The 25,706-nt window shown below is 40.0% G+C and overlaps 1 protein-coding gene across 5 annotated transcripts; it reads left to right on the top strand.

The window, feature by feature from the left end:
* The first annotated feature begins 11 nt into the window (after positions 1-11).
* On the top strand, positions 12-23,034 carry GAPVD1 (GTPase activating protein and VPS9 domains 1). Of its 5 annotated transcripts, XM_088525410.1 has the most exons (28): positions 12-27; positions 4,533-4,748; positions 5,134-5,977; positions 6,477-6,563; positions 7,639-7,773; positions 7,911-8,100; positions 8,506-8,586; positions 9,000-9,160; positions 10,041-10,170; positions 10,710-10,835; positions 11,117-11,290; positions 11,540-11,680; positions 12,241-12,375; positions 12,969-13,088; positions 13,570-13,647; positions 13,771-13,860; positions 13,948-14,144; positions 14,687-14,774; positions 15,876-15,956; positions 16,319-16,441; positions 16,944-17,073; positions 17,428-17,537; positions 17,643-17,802; positions 18,276-18,463; positions 19,652-19,865; positions 20,431-20,503; positions 21,310-21,507; positions 21,817-23,034. In XM_088525410.1, the coding sequence occupies exons 2-28, from the start codon at positions 4,564-4,566 to the stop codon at positions 21,955-21,957; spliced, it is 4,380 nt and encodes a 1,459-aa protein (XP_088381536.1). In that variant the 5' UTR covers positions 12-27; positions 4,533-4,563; the 3' UTR covers positions 21,958-23,034. The 5 variants fall into 5 exon arrangements, with proteins under 5 accessions (XP_088381536.1, XP_088381533.1, XP_088381534.1 ...); XM_088525407.1 differs by having other exon boundaries at positions 13,771-14,144; XM_088525408.1 differs by having other exon boundaries at positions 10,041-10,107; positions 13,771-14,144.
* Positions 23,035-25,706: the final 2,672 nt, after the last annotated feature.

Below are 25,706 nucleotides of genomic sequence, written 5' to 3' on the forward strand. Positions count from 1 at the left end.
CGGCGGCGGGACCGGGGCGCTGGCCGGGTAGGGGCGCGCTCCGGCCGGGGCCGGCACGGGGCGGCGGGCGGAGGAGGCCGCCGGGGCGGGCGGCGGGGCTGGGGCCGGCGCGGCGCGGCCTGACCGACCCCGCTGCGCCTTGCGGGCCGGGCCGAGCCGAGCCGGGCCGCGGCGCCCCGCGAGGCCGCGAACGAGCGCGGGTTCCCGGGACGGCCCCGGCGCCCCCCGACCCGGCCCGCGCGGGGCTCGCGCGGCCCCGGCCCTTCCGCGCCGAGCGCCCTGGCGCGGGTGCCGGCCCTTCCCGCGCCGCAGCGCGAGGAGCGGCCCGGAGCGGCCCGGCTTCCTCCTTTGTGTCCGCGGGAGCCCGGGTGCCGGCGGCTGCAGCACGCGCCGCTCTGCCTTTTTTTTCTTGCAGAGTCATGATTCTCGTGAAGGCAGGAGCTTCCTCGCTGTTAGCATCAGCTCCTCCAGCTGCGCGCGCGGGGCTGCGTTTGCTGTTAGGTAGGACACTTTGTGGGCACCGCACTCGCCTTGCGAGTAGAAGCTCCAGTTGATGGTGAGGGGGCGACAAGGACCACGCGTGAGATCTTCAACACTGCGCTTTGTAAAAATGCAGTAAGCAGGATGATGGCTTCTGCTTCTGAGAAACAGGCCTCTACGTTGCCGTTGCAATGGGAGGGTTCCAAAATATTGAATATATTCCAATATTTGTTTAAAAACTCTCCAGAAGTTTTTGTTGCAAGACAGTATAGTAGTTTCATGCAGATGAAGTAAGAAAGAAGTGATGGCAAAGAGATGGTTAATACATCATAGACGATTTGCGATGTGGAACTGCTGAAGTTAAACCTGGTGACTTTCATAGGTACAGGGCTGTGTTTGCATTAAGTCTCTTGTGTTTCAGGCTTGGTCTAAATTCTGAAGTGTAGGAGGAAGGAAGCCAGCTGGTGCTGATGATGCTGGTACCCTGTTTCGCCTTGGGTCTCGGTGGCTGCCCAGTGCAACCCTGTCTGCAGTAAGGGCTTTGCGTGCCCTTTCCTTCCCCTTGGCTCTCCGAGGTCCTGTGGCCTTTGGCCGGGTCCTGAAGGGAATACGCGGTCCCTGTACAGCAGTTCTTTGTGGTGGATTTGAGGTGCTTCGGGATGAAAAAGAGACTGAGTTTCAGTGATTAAAAATAAGGGATCAGCTTGTGTTTATCAACTTGAGAGATAACTATTTGAAATGCATTTTATATATAGTATGCGTGTTTTGAGATGGGGGAAGTTTTAACTGGAGAATTCAGCAGATAAAGCCCAGTTCATGGTGAACTATCATACCGAAAAATGAATTTCTTGAGCTCAACTTTAGGAGATATGCTATAGCTTATATAAACAAATAAGGCTTGTTAGTTGTTACTATAAATATTAATGAAGGCAGAGATGCTTTCATCTGGGTGAATTAGCATGGAAGCTATTGAAGCTTGCTTAGCAATTCCTTTTTTAAATAAGATCAGCAATTTCAGTTTTGCCTTGCCTTGCCCTGCCCGCATCAGATCTGCCCAAACTTGCTCTGGAGGTTCAATCCTGTGTAGCTTGACTTGGGAGGAGCAAATAACCCCGGGCAGGAAATACTGAAGGAGGAAGAAGAATCTGGTGCATTCAAGTGTTTACTCCTCTGCTTAATCTCTCCTTCTGTGAAGTGGATTGCAGAAATATTTAATAGAGATGCCACTTGTTTCTGAATGCCATGGTGCAAAACCCACTTGCTTTGTAATCTTGAATTCTGTGACCGAAGATTAAATATAGTGTTTTCCAGGACTTTGATAAACATCGGACATAAATTGCTTAAAGTCATTGATTATCTGGTTTTCTAAACAAGCTTCTGTCATGTTGACAATAGGAAAAACCATCTTAGGTGCTGTCAGATCACAGAACCCTCAGTCGAAGTGAAATAATTTAATGGTTGTGATTAGTTTTTTACTCTGTGGGATGGTGAAAGTTAGAGAGTGCAACTGTTGTAATAGTTGAAGTATTAAAGATCATAAAGGGAAGAGCTCTTAGGAAGGGGTTGGTGTGTCGTACTGATGTATTAATGTACAGTGGCTTGGCCTCTCAAGATAAGGCTGGCAATACCACCACTATCTGTGCATCTTGCTCAACTTGTTTGACTTTTGCTGCATTTTTTTGTCATGTTTCTTTTTTTTCCTTTTTTTTTCTTTTTGCTTTGTTTTGTTCTAGAGCCACTTTGAAGCCTGCTGAAGTATTAGATATATTGAGCTGTCTACTTCTTTACAGCTCTAGTGTTTGTCTTTGTTGCTGTTGTTTTTATGAATTATTCCGAATTTGCAAGAATCCATGTACATCTGGTGAATGAGAGATAATGGGAGACCTGTCTTCTGTAGAGAAAGGATTTCAGCAGCAATCAGTAGCAGTCAAATTAGTTTGGGTGTTTTGGGGGGAGTGGATGGGAGCAGAAGCTGCTGATTCTTTTTCCCTTGTACATAGGATATAAACTACGGCAGGCAGCCGGTGTCCTGCCCAGTGGACTTCAGTTCTCAGCAGTGCGGTGGTACTCGTTGACTTCCCACGTTTCAGTTCCAAATCGAGTCTCTCTTGTGTGCTCTGCAGTAGCAGATAAGATAGACGCATCCGTAGGCTACTACCAGTTAGTCGTGGAACCAGTATCGTTAGCCCTACAGATGCAGGTGGTAGTATCTTCTGAGCCTTATTTTGTTACTTGTAAGTCCATCCTTAATGCTGAAGACAGCTTTGCTGTTAAAAATGACACTGACTGAAACTTTCTGTAAGAGAAGCATCTTTACTTGTGAATATAGGAAACACTAAGCAGCAGGTTATTTGGCATATCTGCTGGAAATTGTGTTTATAATGAGTGATTCGGGTCTAGAGACTTGCCTTCAGCTTGTCTAGTCTCAAAATTCAGGAACACCTGCTGTCACCAGGCAGGGGTGCCCCATGCAGGTCCCTCATTCCTTCCCAATATTTGCTCACAGATAACTACCTGCCCTAACTTCTTATCCAGAAAAATGCAGCCTTCAGACAGACGCCTTAAAGCAGGAAATGTCGACTAAGACTGTTAAGGTTTGGTAAACTGTGAACAAGTATTAGGTACAGCCTTACAGTTGAAAGCTTTTTAAATAAATAGAAGATACTTCTGCAGATCTCACCAATATGTGTATTTGGATGAATGTATTTTGCTAGTATCAGGAGCTAAGTCGAATGATTAGCTAATACTACCTTGCAAACACAGTATTAGGCTTTGCTAGTCGTATTTTCTGTGTATAGTCATATATTTTCAAGTTCTGTGATTACGAAAAAAAAATCTGTTGCAAGTGGCCATCATTTCTTTCTGAAAGAACTTTGGCATCCACATCAGTGTTTCTCTTTATCTGAGATTGGCACAGTTTAAAAAGAAACCTAAATTACTGTATCCTTGAAGTTCTTTGCTAATCTCAGCTTTCGATAGGTCTAACTGCATGAGTGTAACTACAGCTTGTGAAAAGAAAGTTTTACGTTTAACTGTAGCCTGGCTTTAAGAGTTTATCAGTAGATCACTTGCCAGCTTTGACATGCATAATTATATCTAAATAGCAAACTCTTTCCTCCTGAATTATCTAGTATGGTTTTTAATTCTGGTGGTGAATATGCCTATAAAAAAACCAGTGATTAATTCCATAGAAACATAATCTGATCTGCATGGTTCTAGCCCTTCTCTTGTTAACATTAATGCTACTGATGTTTTTATCTTCAGTAGAGTTAATTTTTAGACAGACTAGTTCCTTGATCTTGTTTTGAACGGTGTGGGGCTCTGTTTATGTAGCTGTTAATTGGTAACTAAGATGTTTTCTAATTATGGAGTTAACTGATGCTACATTGAGACACTGAGTTGAGCAAAGGCATCAGACTCTTTTTAAGCTTTGGGCTTGCCTGCGTTCTGATACTTCTGCTTCTCTTGTAGCGAAGAGGATCAATTAGTGTTTTAGGAGTTTGGGGTCTCTTACATATAGAGAGCACATTTGTTTTGTTTTTGTAAGCACATCCAAATGCCGGATGGTGCTGTGCTATGGGGAGTATGTTAGAACAAAGTCGTAACTCCAGAAGCGTTTTCCCTGCTCGCCGGGCAGGTCAGAACGGGGCTCCTTGCTCTTGCTGAGTTGGTGTCACTGAGCTGTGCCCATGGCCGGTTCTTGTCCCGCATGCTGGAGCCGCAGTGCGGCAGCTCGAGGGCGTTGTGCTGCGGTCCCTCCTCAGCTGAGGAGCTTCAGCCGGAGACACTCAGTAACGTGCGAGTGTCCCCGTGCGGTGCGACGAGTGGTCAGCGAAAGGGGCAGTTATGAAGTTCTGCGTTGGGAAAGAATGGCTCGGCCATCAGGAGGTGGGCCTGCGATTGCAGAGAGGAGAGTCGCATGCTAATAACGAAGGGGAAAGAAGTGTTTACTGTTCTTTGTAGGTTCATAACCTGCTAGTTGCTTTGGGGCTTTCAGTAGTTGTGCTAATTAACGGGATTCACCTTTGTATGTACTTTTTGCTCTCTTTCAGTGAATACTGTGTAGTCTGCTCATCGTCAAAGATGGTGAAGCTGGATATTCACACGCTGGCTCATCACCTCAAGCAGGAACGACTCTATGTAAACTCCGAAAAGCAACTTATTCAAAGGCTCAATGCAGATGTACTGAAGACAGCTGAAAAGCTGTACCGCACAGCATGGATTTCCAAGCAGCAAAGGATTAACTTGGACAGACTTATCATAACCAGGTGACTGTGGGTGGGTGTGTAGAGAGGGGCTGAGCGAAACAGATTCGTAAAGTTTTGTGAATTGCAGCAAATTTATCAGACTTTATACTTAATATCTGAAGTGCTGCGCTATACTAATCATAAATTATAAGGTTTTAAAATGAATCTAAACTAGGAAATTTGACTCATCTGGAACTTATGCGTTGACTGTTTAAACTTATTTTCAGAATATGCTGTTTGAAGTAATGTTTGTTCCCATAAACTTATTCTTGAATTTTCAAATAGTTCATATTAACTATATTGGAAGATTTTTCTTTGATAGTCCTCTTGTTGATTCCATGTGGCGTCTTTTAGCGAGTTTGTTTGGTGTAAAAGTTACTTACTGTTTCAATTGTTTTCTTTCCAGTGCTGAAGCTTCTCCGGCTGAATGCTGCCAGCATGCTAAAATCTTGGAAGATACCCAGTTTGTGGATGGATATAAGCAGTTGGGGTTTCAGGAAACTGCTTATGGAGAATTCCTAAACAGACTGAGAGAAAACCCTAGGCTTATTGCATCCTGTCTGGTCGCTGGAGAGAAGCTGAACCAGGACAACACTCAGAGTGTCATTCACACGGTCTTTACCTCCATCTATGGCAATTGCATCATGCAGGAAGATGAGAGCTACCTCCTGCAGGTGCTTCGTTACTTGATTGAATTTGAACTCAAGGAAAGCGACAACCCCAGGCGGCTGCTGAGACGGGGCACCTGCGCATTCAGCATCTTATTCAAACTCTTCTCTGAGGGACTCTTTTCTGCAAAACTCTTTCTTACTGCGACTTTACATGAGCCAATCATGCAGCTTCTGGTTGAAGATGAAGACCACCTGGAAACTGATCCAAACAAATTAATTGAGAGATTCTCTCCAGTACAGCAAGAGAAGTTATTTGGAGAGAAAGGCACAGAAAAGTTCAAGCAAAGAGTCCAAGAGATGGTAGACTCCAATGAGGCGAAGCTGGTGACCTTGGTGAACAAATTCATTGGTTATCTCAAACAAAATACATACTGTTTTCCACACAGCTTGAGGTGGATCGTGTCCCAGATGTACAAAACACTCTCGTGTGTAGACAGGCTGGAAGTTGGGGAGGTCAGAGCAATGTGCACAGATCTTCTTCTAGCATGTTTCATCTGTCCTGCAATTGTTAACCCTGAACAGTATGGGATTATTTCTGACGCTCCTATAAACGAGGTGGCAAGATTTAATCTGATGCAGGTATGAGTCATCTGATATTTCTTTTTATATTAGAAATATATTAGAAATCCTCTACATGTTTTTGTTCACTAGAAGTTATTACAGTAAAAGTAAAAGGTTTTCCCTGCTGCCTGTAAAATGAACACTAAAAACATTTGTCATAGGCAGTGAAAGGTGCACTCAAAAGTGTCCACCTGCTTGCTATAAAATAACTGTTTTTTAGAAATTTTGAGAGCGTACATTTTCTTTGTTTTGTAAGAGTTGCAAATTTCCTTTATGAAGCTACTGTGAAGAACTGAAGGTTAGGTGTAAATGATTAAGCCTTTTGTGCATGTAGCTGTTTTTTTGCTGCTGCTTGTAAATTTTTTTTTTCTTCTGTCCTAAATGCATATGCAAGGCTATGTCCACTCAAACAGGTATATTAAGTGAGGAGTGGAAAAAAAAATTGGAGTGGAAAAGTTGTCTTAACCAATTTCCGTAATAGAATCTTTGAATTCTTAATAGTTCTTTCTGATTTCAGGTTGGGAGACTTTTGCAGCAGTTAGCAATGACAGGCTCTGAAGAGGGAGATCCACGTATGAAGAACAACCTTGCGAAATTTGACAAGGTAAGAATCAAGACTAGACAAGGATACGCCTTATCTGCAAGCTTCATCCCTCTCTGCCTCTGCAGTCCCAGGTGCCTGTGTGCTCTCTCTGTCTCCCTCTCCTTTTTTTCTCTCTTGCTCTTCCTTTTCCTTTTCTTTTTCTTTTTCTTCCAAGTCGTGTCACAAGGGCTTCACAAGTAATTACTTTATTTATGAGCTACATGTACAGGAAAGCAGGTGAAATCTTGCACAGAGCTGGGAACAAAATACTGAGTTGTAGAATGAAGGGTCAGAGATTTGTATTTCCATGTCACCTAACACTTAGGGAAAAAAGCTAACGATAATTCTAAGTATATTACCTTCTAAACCGACATGCTGAATTGCTGTCTGTTCTTCTACTGAATGTGTTTAAAAATAAAACTTCGAAGACAACTTTTTAAATAAAATACATTTAAAAATAACTTGTTAGCACAAGGAACTTGTGTTCCTTTTGCACAGTTTTGCTTTTTGTTCAGCATTTCCTATTCTCGTATGAATCATCCTATAGTAGTACTGGGATGAACTTTGAGAACAGTGAAACCAATAATTCTTAATGTACTGATACTAAACCCTGTTAATTTGCTTGTGTATATTGCAGAATTACAGTGAACAAAAAAAAGGGAAGTTATACATCCTCTTTACAAGTAATGTTAAGCCAGGTGCAAGTTTAAAAGTGATACTGCTTGTTGCTTTCTCGTTTTGCTTTTTACTGGGCTCAGCAGTTTGTTCAGGAAGGGGTAGTTTAATTACCATAAAGTGGTTTAGTTTGACATCTGAAACTGCTGTTGTGAAATGAAACTTTTTTCTTTTTTAAAAATCTTATGAAGAACATTTAAGTTGCTGACAGGTTTTGAATGCAGAAAAACAGTGAAGGAAATCCTAAAACTAACTGCATGCTTTCCTTACTTGGTCTTCAGCAATTTTAATGACACGTGGTATTATTCTTAGCCCTTAAAAGTAGTAAGAAAACTTAAGTCATTATGCTATTGTCATAAATTGTATTCCTTCCAAACTCTAGTGAATGGTCTGTTATTGCAGAACTTTCTTCTCTTTGCAGAGCTGTGTTGCGGCTTTCTTGGATGTAGTTATCGATGGACGTGCAGTTGAAACTCCTCCCCTGTCTTCAGTTAACCTTCTGGAGGGGTTGAGCAGAACAGTGGTTTATATGACGTACAGCCAGCTAACTACTCTGGTAATATTTTAGTTCATCAAGAGAAAGAAAATAAATATATATATATATATATATATCTCCCATGTGTTCACAGACAGGATAATCAAGTCTGATCATTTAGAATGCAATTCTTACCAGTGATAATTCTAAATTTATAGGTGGGCTTTATGCGGAATGTAATGTCAAGTGACCAACTCAGGGAAGATCGGATGGCTCTGGAAAACCTGTTGGCAAACTTACCACAGAACAAACCAGGGAAAAGCAGCAGCCTTGAAATGACTCCTTATAATACCCCACAGCTCTCTCCTGCAACCACTCCAGCCAACAAAAAGAATCGGTTACCTATAGGTAAGGAGAATTGTGAAATCCTTCGTTCTTGCCTGTAGTGAGTATGTGGTCGTGCAATATTTTTGATTAGGGTTTCTGGGTCTTGAGCATTTCCATTTCAACACAAAGTGATACTCTTCTCCCATATGTGTTTGTGGGGACGTGATGACATGGTACATTCTTGTTCACATGAGGAATTTGGTATTAGTGTGTCACATGACCAAAACATATATAACTTGATAAGTGACAAAGATCAAACAAATGAGACCTCTATCACGTATCGTTCTAACTCTGTCCCACTTTTGAATGTTTTGGTCTTATGCCTATAAAGTAATGGTACAACAGCATTTATTTTATGGTATAAAATTGTTCTGTTTTTCAAAGTTTGATTTCTTTTGTTTCATTTTAAATGCTTTCGAAATCCAGGACAGCAATTGGCAGCCATTACTGCCTGGGATACTTCAGCTACCAATCTTTCAGCTCATATAACTCTAGTAACCCCTTTTGGTGGGTAATACCTTTTCTCCCTTCTTTGTGTAAAACTTTTATTTATATCAGATGACTGATACTTAAGCATGTGTTTGGTTTACTTTGGCAGTCAGTTGCTTTTTCAGATTCTTTCATTTCAGTATAAAAACCATTTTCTGTGTATGCATGGTTTTAAAAAGCACCTTGTGTCTCTGTTGTGTGAGAACTTTAAAAGAAAAGTTTGCCTGTGAATTCCACGTGCTTGACTTGTATCCCCTTATTCCCTGGATCAAATAGGGAGTAACTCGTATCATGCTGCTGTGCATAGGGGTCTTGATTTCTTACGGTGTGTAGGTTTTTTTTTTTTTTTCTCCCCTCCTTGCAATTTTGTCTTAAGGAGGAAAAAAAAAAAACAGCCTTCTTACATTCACATTTTAAAATATTTTCTTTAGCAACTCGTAGCAGAAGTAGATCAAATATTCAAATGGATCAGCATGGAGACCATGAAGGATCCTCCCAGGAGACCATCCCAGAAGTTCAGCCAGAAGAAGTGCTTGTGATTTCTTTGGGGACAGGCCCACAGATTACTCCAGGAATGATGTCAGAAAATGAGGTATGCCAAAAATTATCAAATATCAGGTATTTTGAAAAGTACAGCCTTTATACTCTCCAGCAGCAGAACAATGAGATTGTAACTTTTAATTCAGTATTAAACATGGAATGGAAATTGAAATCCTCAGCTGCTCTTATTCAGTTTTGGGATTGTAGCTTTCAAATTGCCCATGGTTACATATTCATTTAATCACTTATCATATCTGTAGGCTGTGGAAGACTGTGTTAATGTGGGAAAACCCAAACCTGGCCCATTTACAAAGAGGCTTAGCCCTCCGGCATGCTGAAGAGCCAACTTGAGCTGTCACTTCAGGACCCATTTTTAGAAGCTGAATATACAGATTCTGTTAGCTCTCTGCATGCTCCGTGTTTTGGATTGTGTGGCGCAGGTGGATGACAAAGCATCAGAATGCTGATCCCAGGATATTTGGCAGCTCAGATTTGAAACACCAGAGCTAGTTTCTTGGGAATGTAGAGCTGTTAGGTTGCCATGGCTGCAAGGCTGATCTTAGTCTTTCTTTCACCAGCCATAGGACAACATTCCGCTTCCATCTTTTTTCTGTCTTGCCCAGTCGTTTGGATTCACGCCCTGTGTGATCTTGCAGTGATCCCTTTCCATATAACATTAGATTGCTGGGGTGATGAATGAGCTGCTTGTCCCATTGACATCAAGACTCTCTTGGTTACCTTATGTTCCCTTCAGGCTCTAACTTTAGAAATAGAATTCAAATGAAATATTAGAAATTTGATTGTATGATTAATATCTAGATTTTTTTGTTTGTTTTTTTAAAGTGCAGTAACTTGTTTAAGTTATAGGAAAAACATTATTTTTAAGGAAGCTTTGTTTCTTTTCCTTCCTCACCCCTGAACCCCGCTTGCAGGTCTTAAATATGCAGCTTACAGATGGCGGACAAGGAGATGTCCCTGTTGATGAAAACAAACTCCATGGTAAACCTGATAAAACCTTGCGCTTTTCCCTCTGCAGTGATAATCTGGAAGGAATATCTGAAGGTGAAGGGTTACTTAAGTCTTGAAGAAGTTTTGTCCATTAGCATTTTTTAACTATAAAAGGGACTTCTGTTAAATACAGCATGTCATCTCTGCCATTCTGAAGGCTGTGCTATTTAACCCTGAGAGTCTGTCTTTTCTGTTAGCCCTTCAAAGGGAAAAGTCTGGAGTTAAGTTTTGTAGTTAGGCATAGTTAGGTTATGACACATTTAAAGGTAAATATGATATTGGTGAGATTCCGTTTTGTAGATTAGTTTGTAGATTAATATAACTAGCATGGCACTCTGAACATATGAAGTGCAAATTATGGTATAGGTGAGTGTCTGTGGAGCAGGGATCAAGAGGAGACAAAACACATCTTCATCTTAATATAGTGAACTACTCAGAAAATACTGTGAATAGCAAGATTATCAGCGCAGTATTTTATATAGGAATTTCTTCATTTCCTGCTGTCTTTTTCTAGCTAATTGTATCCTGGCTTAATGATGTATGTCTGGGAAATGTTGTTCAGATTAGATTAATAGTAGCGTCTCTTTTCACAGGTCCTTCAAATCGCTCCAATTCTGTATCATCTTTGGATTTAGAAGGGGAGTCTGTATCGGAGCTTGGTGCAGGCCCTTCTGGGAGCAATGGTGTTGAAGCTCTGCAGCTGTTGGAACATGAACAAGGCATGTGCAAATTCTCTAGTAGAAGTGCCTCAGGTGCTGTAGGTGATGAATGCAAAACTCTAGGGAAAAAAAGATTTAAAACTGCCCAGGTCAGGAAAAAAAAGAAAAGATTGTTCTCCATAGTGAAGTCTCCTTTCTTTAAAGCAATATCTCGTCGGGCAGAATTAGTTTTTTTTTGGTTTTGTTTTTTTTTTCTCTCCCTATGATGTACTCCTACAGATTTTCTACTAGAACCATTTGGAGAAGCCTTTTGAAAACCTGAACCTCTTATTTTGACACAGCCACAACTCAGGATAATCTCGATGACAAGCTCCGTAAATTTGAAATCCGCGATATGATGGGGTTGACCGATGACAGAGATATATCGGAAACAGTGAGTGAAACATGGAGTACCGATGTCTTGGGTAGTGACTTTGATCCAAATATTGATGAAGATCGTTTGCAAGAAATTGCAGGTAACTCAGTGGTACATCTGGTGTGTTAAAATACTTTTCTTGCTGTAAAACTGTAAGTCTACAGAGCTGCCCTACTCCTTCTAAATAAGTGTGTTTTCACTGGTTAAATTGGAGCTTTTCTTTAGGAGGATTTTGGATAGGTGTCCTTTTTCAACATTGTCTTCCTTAATTACTTTATTAAGGACTTTTCTAATAGAGCTGTTCAGGAAAGTATGTTCTTAACTCCGTGCATTCCCTTTGCTTTTGCAGGTGCAGCTGCAGAGAACATGCTAGGCAGCTTGCTGTGTTTACCAGGTTCAGGATCTGTGCTGCTTGATCCCTGCACAGGTTCAACAATATCAGAAACAACAAGTGAGGCTTGGAGTGTGGAAGTGTTGCCAAGTGACTCAGGTCAGAATCTTGCAGTTTGTTCATGCCTTCAGTGTATATAATTCAAAACAAGGTTCTCTCTGTTTCTTTGAGAGAAACTGGTAGCCTGGGGGTAAGGTAGAATTTTTGAATACTCCTGATATTAAAAGTAAGATGACAAACTCCTCCTAGCAGAGAGATGATGATGGACAGGATTGCAAGAGACTTGAGTTATGTAAGAACTCCTTAATGGCCTAGAAATAAGAGACTGTCAAGCAAATTTCTGTTTGCTTTTCTTTCTTGTAATGTTAGATAATGGTATCTGTCTTACTAGCTTTCTTCGGTAAATGAAGAGTTGACTGTATGCTGTTGTCTCTAGCTAAAAAATAAAGTACTTAAACATTTTGCTAAGTTTTTATTCTTTTTCAGCCAGGACACTGTTACCCATCCATAGTCCTACCTACTTCAATAGTTGAGTTAACCTAGAACTTAGTATATTAAATGAAGCTCGTCACCCCTTCTTCTCTGTGTGAATTTTAGGGGTATGTGGCATTCAGAATAATACCTTTTTCTCTCTTCTTTCCCCTGTCTGCATTTTGTAGAGGCCCCAGACTTAAAGCAGGAGGAAAGGCTACAAGAGCTGGAAAGCTGTTCTGGGCTGGGGAGCACATCTGATGACACAGATGTAAGGGAGGTCAGCTCTCGCCCCAGTACACCAGGCCTTAGTGTTGTATCAGGTGTGTGTTTGTTTCTGAAAACGCATTCTGTATTAAAACATGATCAGCATCTACTTTGCTGAACTTGATTTAATTATACATAATTTCACTCAGGAAATAACTTTTGCTGCACATACTTGTTTTTTTCTGCTCATCTTACAAACTGTGTATAGGCAGAGGGGAAAGGAAGAAGGTATCAGATAGAAAATGTTCATCCTCTAGTAGTGATGGTTGTTAATGGGGTGTTTATTTGGAAGAGATTCCTAATTTTCTTTCATCTATTTATCACAACTTTACTGTATTTTTTTTTTGTTTTGTGTTTACATCTGCTTATAGGTATTTCATTTCTTAGTCTTCTGCAAATTACTTAGCAAAGTGAAAAATCTCTCTAATATTAATTGTAATGTATATTCATGACTGCTAGAATAGCTGAAGATGTAAACCAAAAATCCTAAAATTTTATTTTAGGAGTGTAGAATTCCAGAATGTCTGGATGCTACTGTGTGCTGGGACTTGATCATTGCAGCATTCACAGAATATTTTAACATCCTCAGATTTTTGCCTCCTTTTTCTCTGAAAAGGCTATTACAGATGCTTCTTTTGTTATGTGTAAGGTATTAGTGCAACATCTGAAGACATTCCTAATAAGATTGAGGACCTCAGGTCTGAATGTAGCTCTGACTTTGGAGGAAAAGATTCTGTGACAAGTCCTGACATGGATGAAACAGCCCATGGTAAGGTACTTAGTGTAAATGAGAGTTAGGTTCTGTGATAACTGAGGGCCGAGGGTGGTTAAAATGATGCTGGAGAAACTTTACATTCCAATAGAAGTGGAACAGAAGCTGAGAGTGAAATAATTTTTTTCCTCCCAGCTTAATTTCAAAGCTCTGCTGACTGAGAAGGTTAACATGTTTCTGGTTTGCTAGGACTATGTTTGACAGAGAGGCTGTGGTGTATTGTAGCACTGCAGCTTTACTCTTTGATCTAAAATCTTCTCTTGATAATTCTGTTTGATTATATTGTGTTTGGAAGTTGTTCTACTCTTTGAGATTTGCCAAGCTTTTGTGTTTTAATTCTTTCACTTTATTCTATATCAAAATATCTTAAAAATATTATTTTCTAAAATGTTATTAACAGCTGTTTTTGTTCTGTATGTTGTAGGTAGTTCTTGGCATAGTGCTGACTTTAAAACTTCCTTTTCCTCTTGTATTTCAGGAGCCAGTCAGTTGACATCTCCCCCTTCTCAGACAGACTCTTTGCTTGCATTGTTTGACCCCTTGTCATCCAATGAGGGTAAGTTGTAAAGGATAAGCTTTTCTGTCAAGATTGGCGTTTCCAATGATTCTATGTTAGTGTTGGCGTATTTGAAAAGATTTTGCAAGAAATGTATGCAGCTTTTTGTACTTATCATTCCAGGAGTATCAGCTGTGGTGAGACCTAAAGTACACTATGCAAGACCATCTCACCCACCACCAGATCCCCCAATCTTGGAAGGAGCTATGGGAGGTAATGAGGCCCGACTGCCAAACTTCGGGGCTCATTCTTTAATTCCAACCGATTTAGAAGCATTCAAGCAGAGGCATTCTTATCCAGAAAGACTAGTTCGCAGCAGGAGCTCAGATATAGTGTCATCAGTTCGGAGACCCATGAGTGACCCTGGGTGGAACAGACGTCCTGGTAATGAGGAGAGGGATCTCCCCATGCCAATGACCAACACTGGGGCAGCAGTTCTGGTTGCTGCATCTCAGTCATCATCTTCATCTCCCAGTAAGGACTCCTCTAGAGGAGAGGTAAGGCTTCCATTTACTCCCCCACCTCCTTTTTTCTTTTTTTCTTTCTCCTTTCTCTTCCTAGTAGGCCTACTTTATATATCTCATTTCCAGCAAATGCTAATATTAAATGTGTTAGACAAGGGATTAGTGATTAGTGTACTCTTGTAATTTTTTTAAAAGTTGACCAGTAATGCTGTACACACTACAGATGTTCAGAATGACTTAAATGAAACTAATCATTCTTAAATTTATCAGCTTTATTTGACCAGTCAAGACTTCAGAAATAGCTCTGTTTTAGTATTTGAACTTATTATGCTGCAACATCTTAAAAAGTAATTTTCTTAAATTCAAGCTCCTTCACCTTTTTGGTTGAAGATGCATAGGGCATTGTCTTTGAAACATTTCTAACTTAATCTCTTGTGGCTTGGTGTATTCTGATGTAATTTTGTGTTTACAGTTGATGCAGCATAAGCTGGTAGAGGTCAAGGAGAAATTCTGTCTTTACACTTGAAAAATAACATAATAGTATATACTGAAATGTGAACTCTGCCCTTCTACAGATAGAAGAACGAAAAGACAGTGATGATGAGAAGTCTGACAGAAATAAGCCATGGTGGCGGAAACGCTTTGTGTCTGCCATGCCCAAAGGTGAAACATGTCTTGTAATAGTATTAATAATAGAGCATGCTTTATTCACTTGTATGAAAACTTGTTACGGCTTCACCACATTAATATCACTTTCAATAGCTGTGACCCAAACTTTGTACAGAGTAACTGTCCTGTGTCCTTGTGAGAAATAATTATTATTTATAAAATTGCAACTAGTACAGTGAAGAGGGGAATACTGAAATGAAGTATAGAGTAACTGTAAAGATATGTGTAAGCTGAAACAAATTTGCTTAGACAAGGTGTTAACCTCAAGCATTTGATGACTTTGGAATTCTTAGGACAGTCATTGACTGTAGTTGTATGGTATCAACTTCACTGCTGTTTCTCTGAGGACCAGTCTTAATTCTGTAGGGATGGTAGCTTGCTAGTTGAAGAATATTGATAATTTAGGATGCCTCCTGTACATCCTAGACAGAATTAACAGAAATTAGACTTACTTTTTTTTACGAAGTGAAGCTTTTTTGTAGCAACATTCTAGACACATTTTCATGCTGTGAACAATGGCAACAAGTGTTAGGGCTATGTAGATGCAATATTAGATATTTTTTCTTTTTTGTCTTTTTTTAAACTCAGACTGTCATTTAGAAAAGAGACAGTGTAATCCTTGCAGTCTCTGTATGAATGTAGATACAAGTGTTTTAATACCTCTTAATTTGCTTTTCCATTTAACACTGTGAAGTCTTTGCATCTCCTCCCCAGATTTACTAATGGGGAGAAGTTGCCAGACCAGGTTCACATTGTTACGGTCAATACCAGAGTTAGAATTATTGTCTAAATCAAGATACAAATAAATATGTAAATAAAACTGGAAGGTACCTGTCTCTCTTTCCTAGTAACCGTAGAGCATACAGTATCTGGAAGGCAAAGTTCTTCAAGAAGCAGCTTTCTATTTGTCTCATGGTAGTATGTCAAGTTAAAAGTATTGCTTTTAACATATCATGACAGTACACCCCCCACCACTGCAGAGACAGGCTTATTCTTTTGGTGATATTTATTTGATGACAATCATCTTGCTTATCTAGTTTCCTATAGTTTCTTGAGTGTCAGCATAGTCTTTAACAAGGTGCCTTGCACTTGCAGCTCCCATTCCATTTAGAAAAAAAGAAAAACAAGAAAAAGACAAAGATGACATGGTGCCTGACAGATATGCAACACTTCAAGGTATGTGAATAATACCTACTTCATTATTTTTCTCATCACATGTCCCTGGTTAGACTTGATGATCTTGAAGGTCTTTTCCAACCACTGTGATTCCCTGGAGTCCTGGAATGCTCACCAGATATCTGTTTACAGTGTATGCTATGCAGTTAACGTTCAGAATTGACATGTATACCATTGATCTGTTTTTATTTGTATATTTTCATTGTACAATACTTTTTATTTTTTCTGCCTTCACTTCTGCCTTCAGGTTTGTTTGTTGTGGCTGAAAACAGAGTCTAGAGTTATGGGTCTAACCTTTCATATATTTTTTTCTGTTGATTAAAATAGAAGAGTAACTCCTGTTGCTTTGGTTGCATTCTCAGATGATCCCAGTCCAAGGCTCAGTGCGCAGGCGCAGGCTGCAGAGGATATTCTGGACAAATACAGGAATGCAATTAAGCGAACCAGTCCTAGTGAAGGAGCTATAGTAAACTATGAAAGTGCAGGTGAGAACTCACTTTATAATCATTGATGTGGTTTCTTTTCCTTAAAGATAAAAAACACTTCAGTACTCTACACAAATGTTAGTTTATTCCCTTATTAGTACTGAGTGCTACAATAGAAACATTTCTTCATTAACCTGTAGAATAGTCCCTCTGAGATTGGTACCTAAATCAGTATTCCCAAGGACAACTCTTTCATGTTGCCATCGAGATGGTTGTTTTTTAATAGCTAGCATATCTCTTGTCAGCACAGACTCATGTGTTGGGTTTGTTTTGAATGAAAATAGAACAAAATATCCTGCTCTCCAAAACCGATGCCGTTTCTTTTAGTGATTTGCAGATTGTAAATTTTTACGTAGTTGATTTGCTCTGTTGAGAACAGGTGTCTTTTTGCTGTCTAAGAGGGTTTTTTTATTATTATAACAACAAGAAAATAGATGAATGCTAGAATAGAGGAGTCAATAGAAGAAATTAGACAGGTGTAACTTTTTTTTTTTTTCCTCAGAGACTATTGGGGATGGTGAGAGTATGCATGACTCTCCCCGTGATGAGGCTTTGCAAAACATTTCTGCGGATGATCTCCCAGACTCTGCGAGTCAAGTAGCACAGCCACAAAGTTCTGCTTTCTCCTATAGGTAAATACATTTGCATGCCTAATTTTACATTTAAGGTAGAATTAAAAGCAGAAGTTGTGTGATTCATTTCCACAAAAATCTTAATGTGAATGCTAGTATCTTCCTTAATTGTAAACTTTTTTGTGCCCATATCTGACATGGTTCTAAATGTCTCAGTTCCCACTGGTGAAGGATGTTGCCTTCTGAGAGAGCAGTTCGGTGTCTGAGAAAGTTTTAATACATCAAGGCTGCTAAGAAAAAAAGAAAAAAAACCACTATGTTGAATAACTTTCAAGCAGCATTATTTATTTAATTTTAAAGACTGCTTAGTGAAGAAACAGCAATTTTATTAAGAAAATGTCTTTCCTTTTTAAGGGATGCAAAGAAGAAATTGAGGTTGGCTCTTTGTTCAGCAGATTCTGTTGCCTTCCCTATGCTGACCCATTCAACAAGGAATGGTCTGCCAGATCACACAGACCCCGAAGGTAAACTTCATATATACACATGGGTGTGTTGTTGCTTTTGTCCCCTTCCCCCTGTCTATCATCATTGTCTACACTTCTCTTCCTTTTTTTTTTTTTTTTGATTAGATAATGAAATTGTGTGCTTTTTGAAAGTTCAACTAGCTGAAGCTATTAACCTCCAAGACAAGAATTTGATGGCCCAGCTGCAAGAGACAATGCGATGCGTTAGCCGCTTTGATAACAGAACCTGTCGAAAGCTGCTGGCATCTATTGCAGAGGATTACAGGTAATTTGTTCTGTATTTCCTCATAATGGGTTTCCAGATGTGTATATTTACCCATTAATAGATTGAAAGGTTCCCCTTTGATTTAAATGATACTTTACCAAATCAGATGATTACGGCTCCACTTTTCCACAATGTGAGGAAATTGTCTTCTGCTTCTGATAATAGACTAAAAAAGCTTGGAACTTAAGTCAGTCCAGATAGACTGATCTAGTATGAGTTTGTTACTGTGGCTAATGCTCAGCTCTCACAACAGAGGCTTTTTAGAATTTGCTTGTATCTTACATTGCGGAGTGCTACAAGGACAGTGAATTCAGGAAGAAAAGCCTGTATAAGACTGAGTTTTCTAGTTCAGGACTTACCTTTATTTTAAAAACAAAAGTTGAAGATTGCTCTTGCAGCCTACAGTGTAACAGTTCACAGAGCTACTATATTCTGTTTGAATTGAGTCTAATGTAGACTGCTTCTCTTCCTAGGAAAAGAGCTCCATATATTGCTTATTTAACTCGCTGCCGCCAAGGCCTGCAAACAACACAAGCGCACTTGGAAAGGCTGCTGCAGAGAGTGCTGCGAGATAAAGAAGTGGCCAACAGATACTTCACTACAGTGTGTGTGAGGTTACTGCTAGAAAGCAAAGAGAAGAAAATAAGGGAGTTTATTCAAGGTAACAATGTAGTCTGTGGGCTGTTTATATTCCTTAACTCCATATTTAGGTACTGACTCTCTGGTTAATGTTTTAAAGTACAACTTCTGATTGGAGGAGCAGACTCCTAGAACATTCTTTGTTTAGCTAATGTCCTAGCAGCTCAAATGGACAGATTAGAGATGTAACAAGTTCCTTCAGCAGCTAAGCCATAGTAACAGTCTTCATTTTTCATAGGCCAAGAGAATGAAGGTAAACTGACTTCACTTGGTCTAAACAGTCATATTAAATCATGCTACCTAGCATCTGCCACATGAAAAACACACCTGACTTAATGAAGCACATGAGAAATTTTGAGTCATTTCTTGGTTTTGGAGTATACCCTGCTGCATATTAAATGTGTCTGAATAGGCTGAACTTAGTATGACAACTTGTTGTCTACTTGAAATACAGTTCTGGTAAGGAGATTCAATGACCCCAGAAGTAATTAAACCCTTTCGCTGGGTAGAAAGGAGGCAGCTATTCCTGGATGATCTAAAAGGGAAATTGGCAACTGCCATGTTCAGGCTGCTGGCTGATGAGTGGCAGTTGTCTCTTGGTGCAGAATGCTATAAATATGAAGCAGATAAGTGGCCAGTGATTTGGTCACACTGTGTTAACTGTGCTGTGTCACACATTCTGTATTTTGTGAATAAATAAGAATTTTGCAGTTGTGCCTACCTTACTAAAGGTGGGACTAGATAATGGTACACACTGATTTTATTGATCTCGCTTTTCTTTTGTTTGTTTGTTTGTTTTCTTTTGGATACAGCTTTGTATGTATTGATTCCTACCAGTAACTGTTCTAACGATTGTTTTGAGTGTTTTGCAAGGATGCAGTGTCTGTATCTGTGGGTGGTTGGAAAGAAAGTGTAAAAATTGGTGCTGCAAAGGAATAGATTAACACAATATCATATTGAGAATTTTGAGCATATGCTTTGCTGCATGTGTTCTATACACTTCCTCTTTTATACTTCCATTTAATTCATGTGCTTCTGCTTTTCCTTTACCTCACCAGGGCATGGGCAAAACTGAACTTCCATGCTACCAGACACAAAGTCTGAAATGGATTCTGAGTTCTCCTTTCCAGAAACACCTATTGGAATTAATACTTTTCAATTTAAATAAGCCTTCTCTTTCTCTCTATCTCTTTTTTTTTTTTTTGGTCAGATTTCCAGAAACTCACAGCAGCAGATGATAAAACAGCCCAAGTTGAAGATTTTCTCCAGTTCTTATATGGGGCTATGGCTCAGGATGCCATATGGCAGAATGCCAGTGAAGAACAGCTTCAGGATGCACAATTAGCTATAGAACGCAGTGTGATGAATCGTATCTTCAAACTTGCATTCTACCCTAATCAGGATGGAGATATTTTGCGTGACCAGTAAGTTAATGGAATATGATTTCTCTTCTGCAGCTGGCACAGATGGAAGCTCTGCTGTCTTCATGTGACAGATTTGATTGTCTAAAGCAATGATGCCCTACAAACTCATACTGTCTTTTGTTTGTAAAAGAGCAAGAAAATACTTCAGCATCTCTGTAAAAGTTAGGGTTTGCAACAAACTGCTAAAACAAAATTCTATATGTAGTGAGTTTGATTGCAACTCTCAGCTCTGCAAATGTTTGCTGAGAGTGATGAAAATCTTCCTCATGCCTCATTCCATTTTCTCTCATCTTTTTAAAATAATAACCCGGTGTTTGAATGCTCTACTGGAATTGTAGTTTTATTTGATCATATGGCAAAATCCTCTGCATCTCTTGTTGATCTAGTGCCATCAGTTGTAAGACTGTCATAATTATATACATTCATGAAGATGTCTCTTGCAATAGGCCAAGCTGGTGGGCAATCCCATGGAGTGACTGCTGTACTTACAAAGCTTCATTTGGGCTGTTGGGGAGGCTGACCGCTTCTCGCTTCTCACTCTGTATGTGTGTGTGTTTGCTTTCAGGGTCCTTCATGAGCACATACAGAGGTTATCTAAAGTCGTGACAGCAAACCACAAAGCACTTCAGATACCTGAGGTAACAGCTGCTCCTTCCCTTTACTTTCATACGTATGTTGGGGGCTCTCTGTTGTGTGGGCGGGGTTGTTTTCTTTGCACTGAAAAGCACTGTTTTTCTATGATATCTGAAATACAGATGTACACTACACTGATACTTTAGTATCCTCTGCCAATCCATCCAAATCCCTTTTATTCTTTCTGTTTTGTGTTGGCAGTGTCCCTTATAGTAAGGTTGAGAAAATAATAGTATGTGCAGTAAGATTTATTAACTTTCTTACTCCTTTAAATAGACAAGATTTGAACACTTTATGCTTGTAATGCGATTCATGTGTCATGGCTGGAGTTGAGTCATTAAGTTAACTTCGAGAAGTACCTAGAATTCGTGCAACCTTGTTGTCTCTGAATTTGCCCTGTTTTCACTTTTATCCTTGTTAACAGGAAAACTAAAAGCAGGTAGGTAACTGTAAGTCTGCCAGAGGCTGGATGTTTGTAGCCTTCAGAATTCTCACTTACCTGTCTGTACTCCAAATAGTGAGCTTTCATAAAGCTGGTTATGAAGAAAACTGAGACGTATCTCTTTTCCCTTGAAACAGTGTACTGGAGAAGTCAGTGGGAAAAACTGTTAGCCGCTCAATTAGTGTGGTGGTCTTATAGCTTCTCATTACATCACAACTAGAAGCCACCTTCGTTGTGTAATGTAACCACTGGAGCTTCCCATTTCTCCAGAGTCTTGCCTCCTGCCTGGTCTCTGGTCCTTGAGTTCCTCTGTCGTGCACAGTAGTAGTGTGCACAGACTCCACGTGGTGACGTGTGTCTCTCTGCCAGGTATATCTCCGGGAAGCACCATGGCCATCTGCACAGTCTGAAATCCGCACAATAAGCGCTTACAAAACTCCTCGAGACAAAGTACAGTGTATTCTGAGAATGTGTTCAACCATCATGAACTTGCTTAGTCTGGCAAATGAAGATTCAGTACCTGGGGCAGACGATTTTGTTCCTGTTCTGGTCTTTGTCCTCATAAAGGTGAGTTGTCTTGCAAAGATCACGACTCTAGCAATACAACTTTTTCTATAATTTTTATGCTTGGCTGGCTAGTTGTTTTTCCTTGTTGGGACAGTGCTTCTTTCAAGCTTTGTGCCTCTGAGTGTGTGAATGGCAAGTGGTCTGTGTAAACAGTCCGTGCCCTACTTACACTGTTACATAATCATGTATTTCACTTCTGTGAGGATCACTGCACAAGCAGAATTTTATTTCTGTGTTGTAACTTGTAATGTCTTAAGTTTAGGTTTACAAATAAATTGTAAGTACCTCTTTTTCTTCTTTAACCCTCAGGCAAATCCACCTTGCTTGCTGTCCACTGTTCAGTACATTAGTAGTTTCTATGCTAACTGTTTATCTGGAGAAGAATCATACTGGTGGATGCAGTTCACAGCAGCGGTTGAATTCATTAAAACTATTGATGATCGCAAGTAACTGAAAATAGTACATATATGGGCAGACTGTTAGCAGAAGAAGCATCTGTAAGAATGTACAACAGCTGCAAAAGCTGAAGACAAGACTTGACTTGTATAATATTGTACAGAACTGAGACATTTTAAAAACTCGCCTTTACTAACCAAATTAATTTAACAGGTTTTTCCTCTTCTCTTTTGGTTGTATTTTTTCTCCCCCGTGGATACTGGCACTGCAAAAGGGACCACAAATTTCAGGTATTTTGGAATCTCAAAACATGTTTGAAAAAAAAAGTCTTCACAGTTTCCCCACCACCCTTCTTGAATTCTTACTCACATGATTAATTCACTTCATTTTTAGTTGAAAACTGAAAATAGAAAAACACAGGGCAACCACTTAGTATACTTTTTACCTTAAGACACCTTTTATTAATAAAACACCAGCCACACTGAAAGTTTGTAGTAGCTGACATCAGTTATCAGTTGTATTTCACTTTAAATTTAAAGTCTGAGAGGACAGTGTAAATATTATATAACTATATTTAAAGCATTACAATTATCTTTGGACTCATTATCCTTTGAATAAACAAGCAAAAGCCTCTCTGACCTCTAACAGATTGTGACATACTATGTTTTGGTAAATGGAAGGACTTCTTCAAAAGGCTAAGATTAAAAAGGGCAAAGTGAACTATTTATTAAAATGTAATTAAGATTACTGAAATTTCTGAAACTGGAATTTATAATAGACAGGGCTCGCTAGATAGCTAAATTCTTTTTGGCTAGGGCATTAGGTGTTATAAAGGTTTGGATTTATAGAGGAGAGGGACTGTAAGTTACAATAGATAAGTCTAATATTAAATACTTTACTGTAATATTTTTTTCTGAAATATTGTGTATACTGTACAAACCCCAAACAGAGATCCTTAACAGAACCTTGGACTGTAATATATATTTTGATTAGTGACATTAAATACATATGCCAGGGGTTTCAGTGAATGTTTTTACTAAATGTTCTTCGTGTTGTCTGCTATGCAGCGGTGCAAATTTTATTGTTCATATAAAATATTTTAAAATATAACACTGTTCTTTATGAAACATATCATGACATCAGTTCAGGGTGTTTTATAGATTTCTCACTCCACCGTTCCCTTAAGCTGACAATTCTGAATTTGAAGAAGTTTTTATGCACAACACTATCGGTTTTTCATGAATGAAATAGTCTGAGTGATGACCAGTATATATACTTATGCTTATATACCAGTGTATATAAGCAGTTGCTGCCCTTTTTTGCCTAGAGCCACAGTGAAAAAGGACAACAAGCTTTTTTTTTCATGTCAGTATTATTCCTTGCTCTTCCCGGAGTGTTCATTGCTCCCCTCGGTCGGAGGGGTGTGTAGACTTTGTGCCTGTGAGTGGTGTAGGAAGCAGACTCTTTAAGGAGAACAGGTTCTTTCTCTCACATTCTTTTCAAAATATGTTTAAGGATTTGTGTGCGTGTGTGTGTGTACATTTGATTATTACAACCCACAAGTGACTGATACTTACGAAAATCATTTGGTTAACTGAAATTAGAACACTTTTATGTGAAGTATCAAGTGCTTGAAGTTTGCCTGTGCTACTTGTCTAGGCGTAGTTAAACTTAATTTCTAGGATTCTAAGATATTCGATATAGCATTTCTGCCAAGGTAATCACAGGTAAGAGGGTGGGATGGTAACTTTTTTATTTATAGTCTTTCTCCTCTACTAGAGAGTTGATTGTGCAGAAGAGCAATACTTGGTAGAAACTAAATTCCTCTAATCTGCCTTACTGTGGTAACTCAATCTGTGTAGCATTGCAATATTCTAATTATTTAGCCTTGGTGGGTTTTTGGTGCTGAATATGTAACTTAATATTGCAAGCACAGCCCTGGCCAATAACACTCAGCAGCAAAGCACAAATATGCCCTTGAAGATATGTCCAGATCATATCTAAAAGCAATATAAATTTATATTGAACTGTCCAGTAATATTTAAATATTACTTTAACATTTGAGATGTTAAGATTAATGTACTAAAGTTCCTTTAGTCCTGTATTTTGGGTTTTAGTGGAGGAGAATATTTAGCCTTAAATCAGTCTCATTCTAAGTCTTCAAAGTTTAAAACATGGCACGAAGACCTAAGTTGACAATTACCCTGTGTGTTACTTTTGTTTGCAAACTTGGCACAAAGGATTTCATCATCATCATGAGGTCTTTCAGATTTGCTCTCTTTTAAGGAAAGGGCAAGACCTATTTCCTTCACCACTTGTTTTTTTATGGGTAGAAAAATACTTTACACAATTGGAGTAAAATGTTATTTGAAAAAGTATTTCTGTGAGCCCCAGATTAGTTGAGAATCTTAACAGCAGGATGGTCCTTTGCTTTTTACTTTTTAACCTACTCTACAAGTCTTCTATATAGTATTGGTATAGTTAGACTTTCCAAAGAATTAGATACCTTACAGTAACATCAGCCATATTTTTCTCTCTGATGTCCCGTAACATTTTGCTTTAAAATGATAAATTACATGTATAGGAAGTGATGTTGTTAGGTTTTGTTGTGCTATAGTAAATGTGAAAAGACTGTGCATAAAGGACCAAACAGGAACAGAACCGTTGCCAAAAGCATCCAGCTGCCCGTGTCCGCCGGCTGCTGTACACGTGGTGCGTATACCTGTTGTTACATGCGTGGTGCCGTGTGTCGAAGCGCTTCAGCCGCGAAGGAGGAGCGGAGCGTTTTGGGGCAGGGCTGTGGGCAGGGGCAGGTCGGGAGCAGCAGGTCCGGGGAGCTGAGGCCTGGCCGCTGGCTTCGGTGCTGCCTGGTAGTGCCAGTCTGGAGGAACGGCCACGTCGAGCTTTGGCATCGCTGGGCCTGTTAGTTTGGTAGCGGTGATATTTTGCTCTTTTGGGTAGAAAAGTGAAAGAAAGACGTTGGTTCTTTCATCCCTAAGAGTTTGTTTTGCTCTTAACCCTAAATGAGATTTCTCTTTAAACATTTCTTTTATCCCCTTCAAGGAGAACTGGAACATATATGGTCTATTAATTATTTAAATCTAAAGATTTTTGTTTTGAAGAATTTATACTACCAAATGCTGAATGTAACTGCCATAGACTTCAGGACGAAAGCCACGAGCTCGGGGTGTTTCCTGCGCGCGGGCAGGCGCCGCGGGCCGCTCCGTTGTGCCGAGCCGCGTCGTGGCGGAGGCCGCACGCCGGAGCGGGAACGAGCGCCGATCCCTCGGTTGAGCCTGTACGACTTGAGATGAATCTGCTGAGGTCGTAGTGTGTGTTCTGTACCTTTGAATTGTGCTTTACCTCTGTTGAAAAAGCTTTGTACTGCCTCTCCTCTCCGAAACTGGTAAAGCCTTGATAAATCTAAATTAAAGAGCTTGCACAATCTTGTATCCAGGAAGCCCATATTGTCTCTAACGTTATTAATGTGTTATTCTGTACGAGCCCATTAAAAGGAGAACAGTTGAGTGGCTGCGTTTCGTGTTTCTGCCCGGTTCTGGCGGGGCGGCGAGAGCGAGGCCGGGCCCTGCTCCGAGCCCGGCTTCCCCTGGCTGGGAACAGCGGCCACCGCCTCCCATCGCACTTGGTGACTGACCTGATTTTTATTAGTAGTATTTTAATAATTATTATTATTTTATCGTCCTTGTTATCTACTAATTGTTGAAGGAAGAGCTCCCTGCTCTGCCCCCTGGCGGCCACGGCCCGCACAGCGGCCGGCTGCCCGGGCCGCTCCCCGCCGCGCT

The sequence above is a fragment of the Tinamus guttatus genome, unplaced genomic scaffold (genome assembly GCF_059628265.1).
Source record: "Tinamus guttatus ecotype Peru unplaced genomic scaffold, ASM5962826v1 Tinamus_guttatus_pri_ptg000226l, whole genome shotgun sequence".
In the NCBI taxonomy this organism is placed as follows: domain Eukaryota; kingdom Metazoa; phylum Chordata; class Aves; order Tinamiformes; family Tinamidae; genus Tinamus; species Tinamus guttatus.

Coding starts and splice junctions, on each gene's coding strand:
- GAPVD1 (XM_088525407.1), top strand. CDS start 4,564: ATGGTGAAGCTGGATATTCACACGCTGGCTCATCACCTCAAGCAGGAA. Junction 4,749..5,133: donor GACAGACTTATCATAACCAG/GTGACTGTGGGT, acceptor TTTTCTTTCCAG/TGCTGAAGCTTCTCCGGCTG. Junction 8,101..8,505: donor AAAGAATCGGTTACCTATAG/GTAAGGAGAATT, acceptor TTCGAAATCCAG/GACAGCAATTGGCAGCCATT.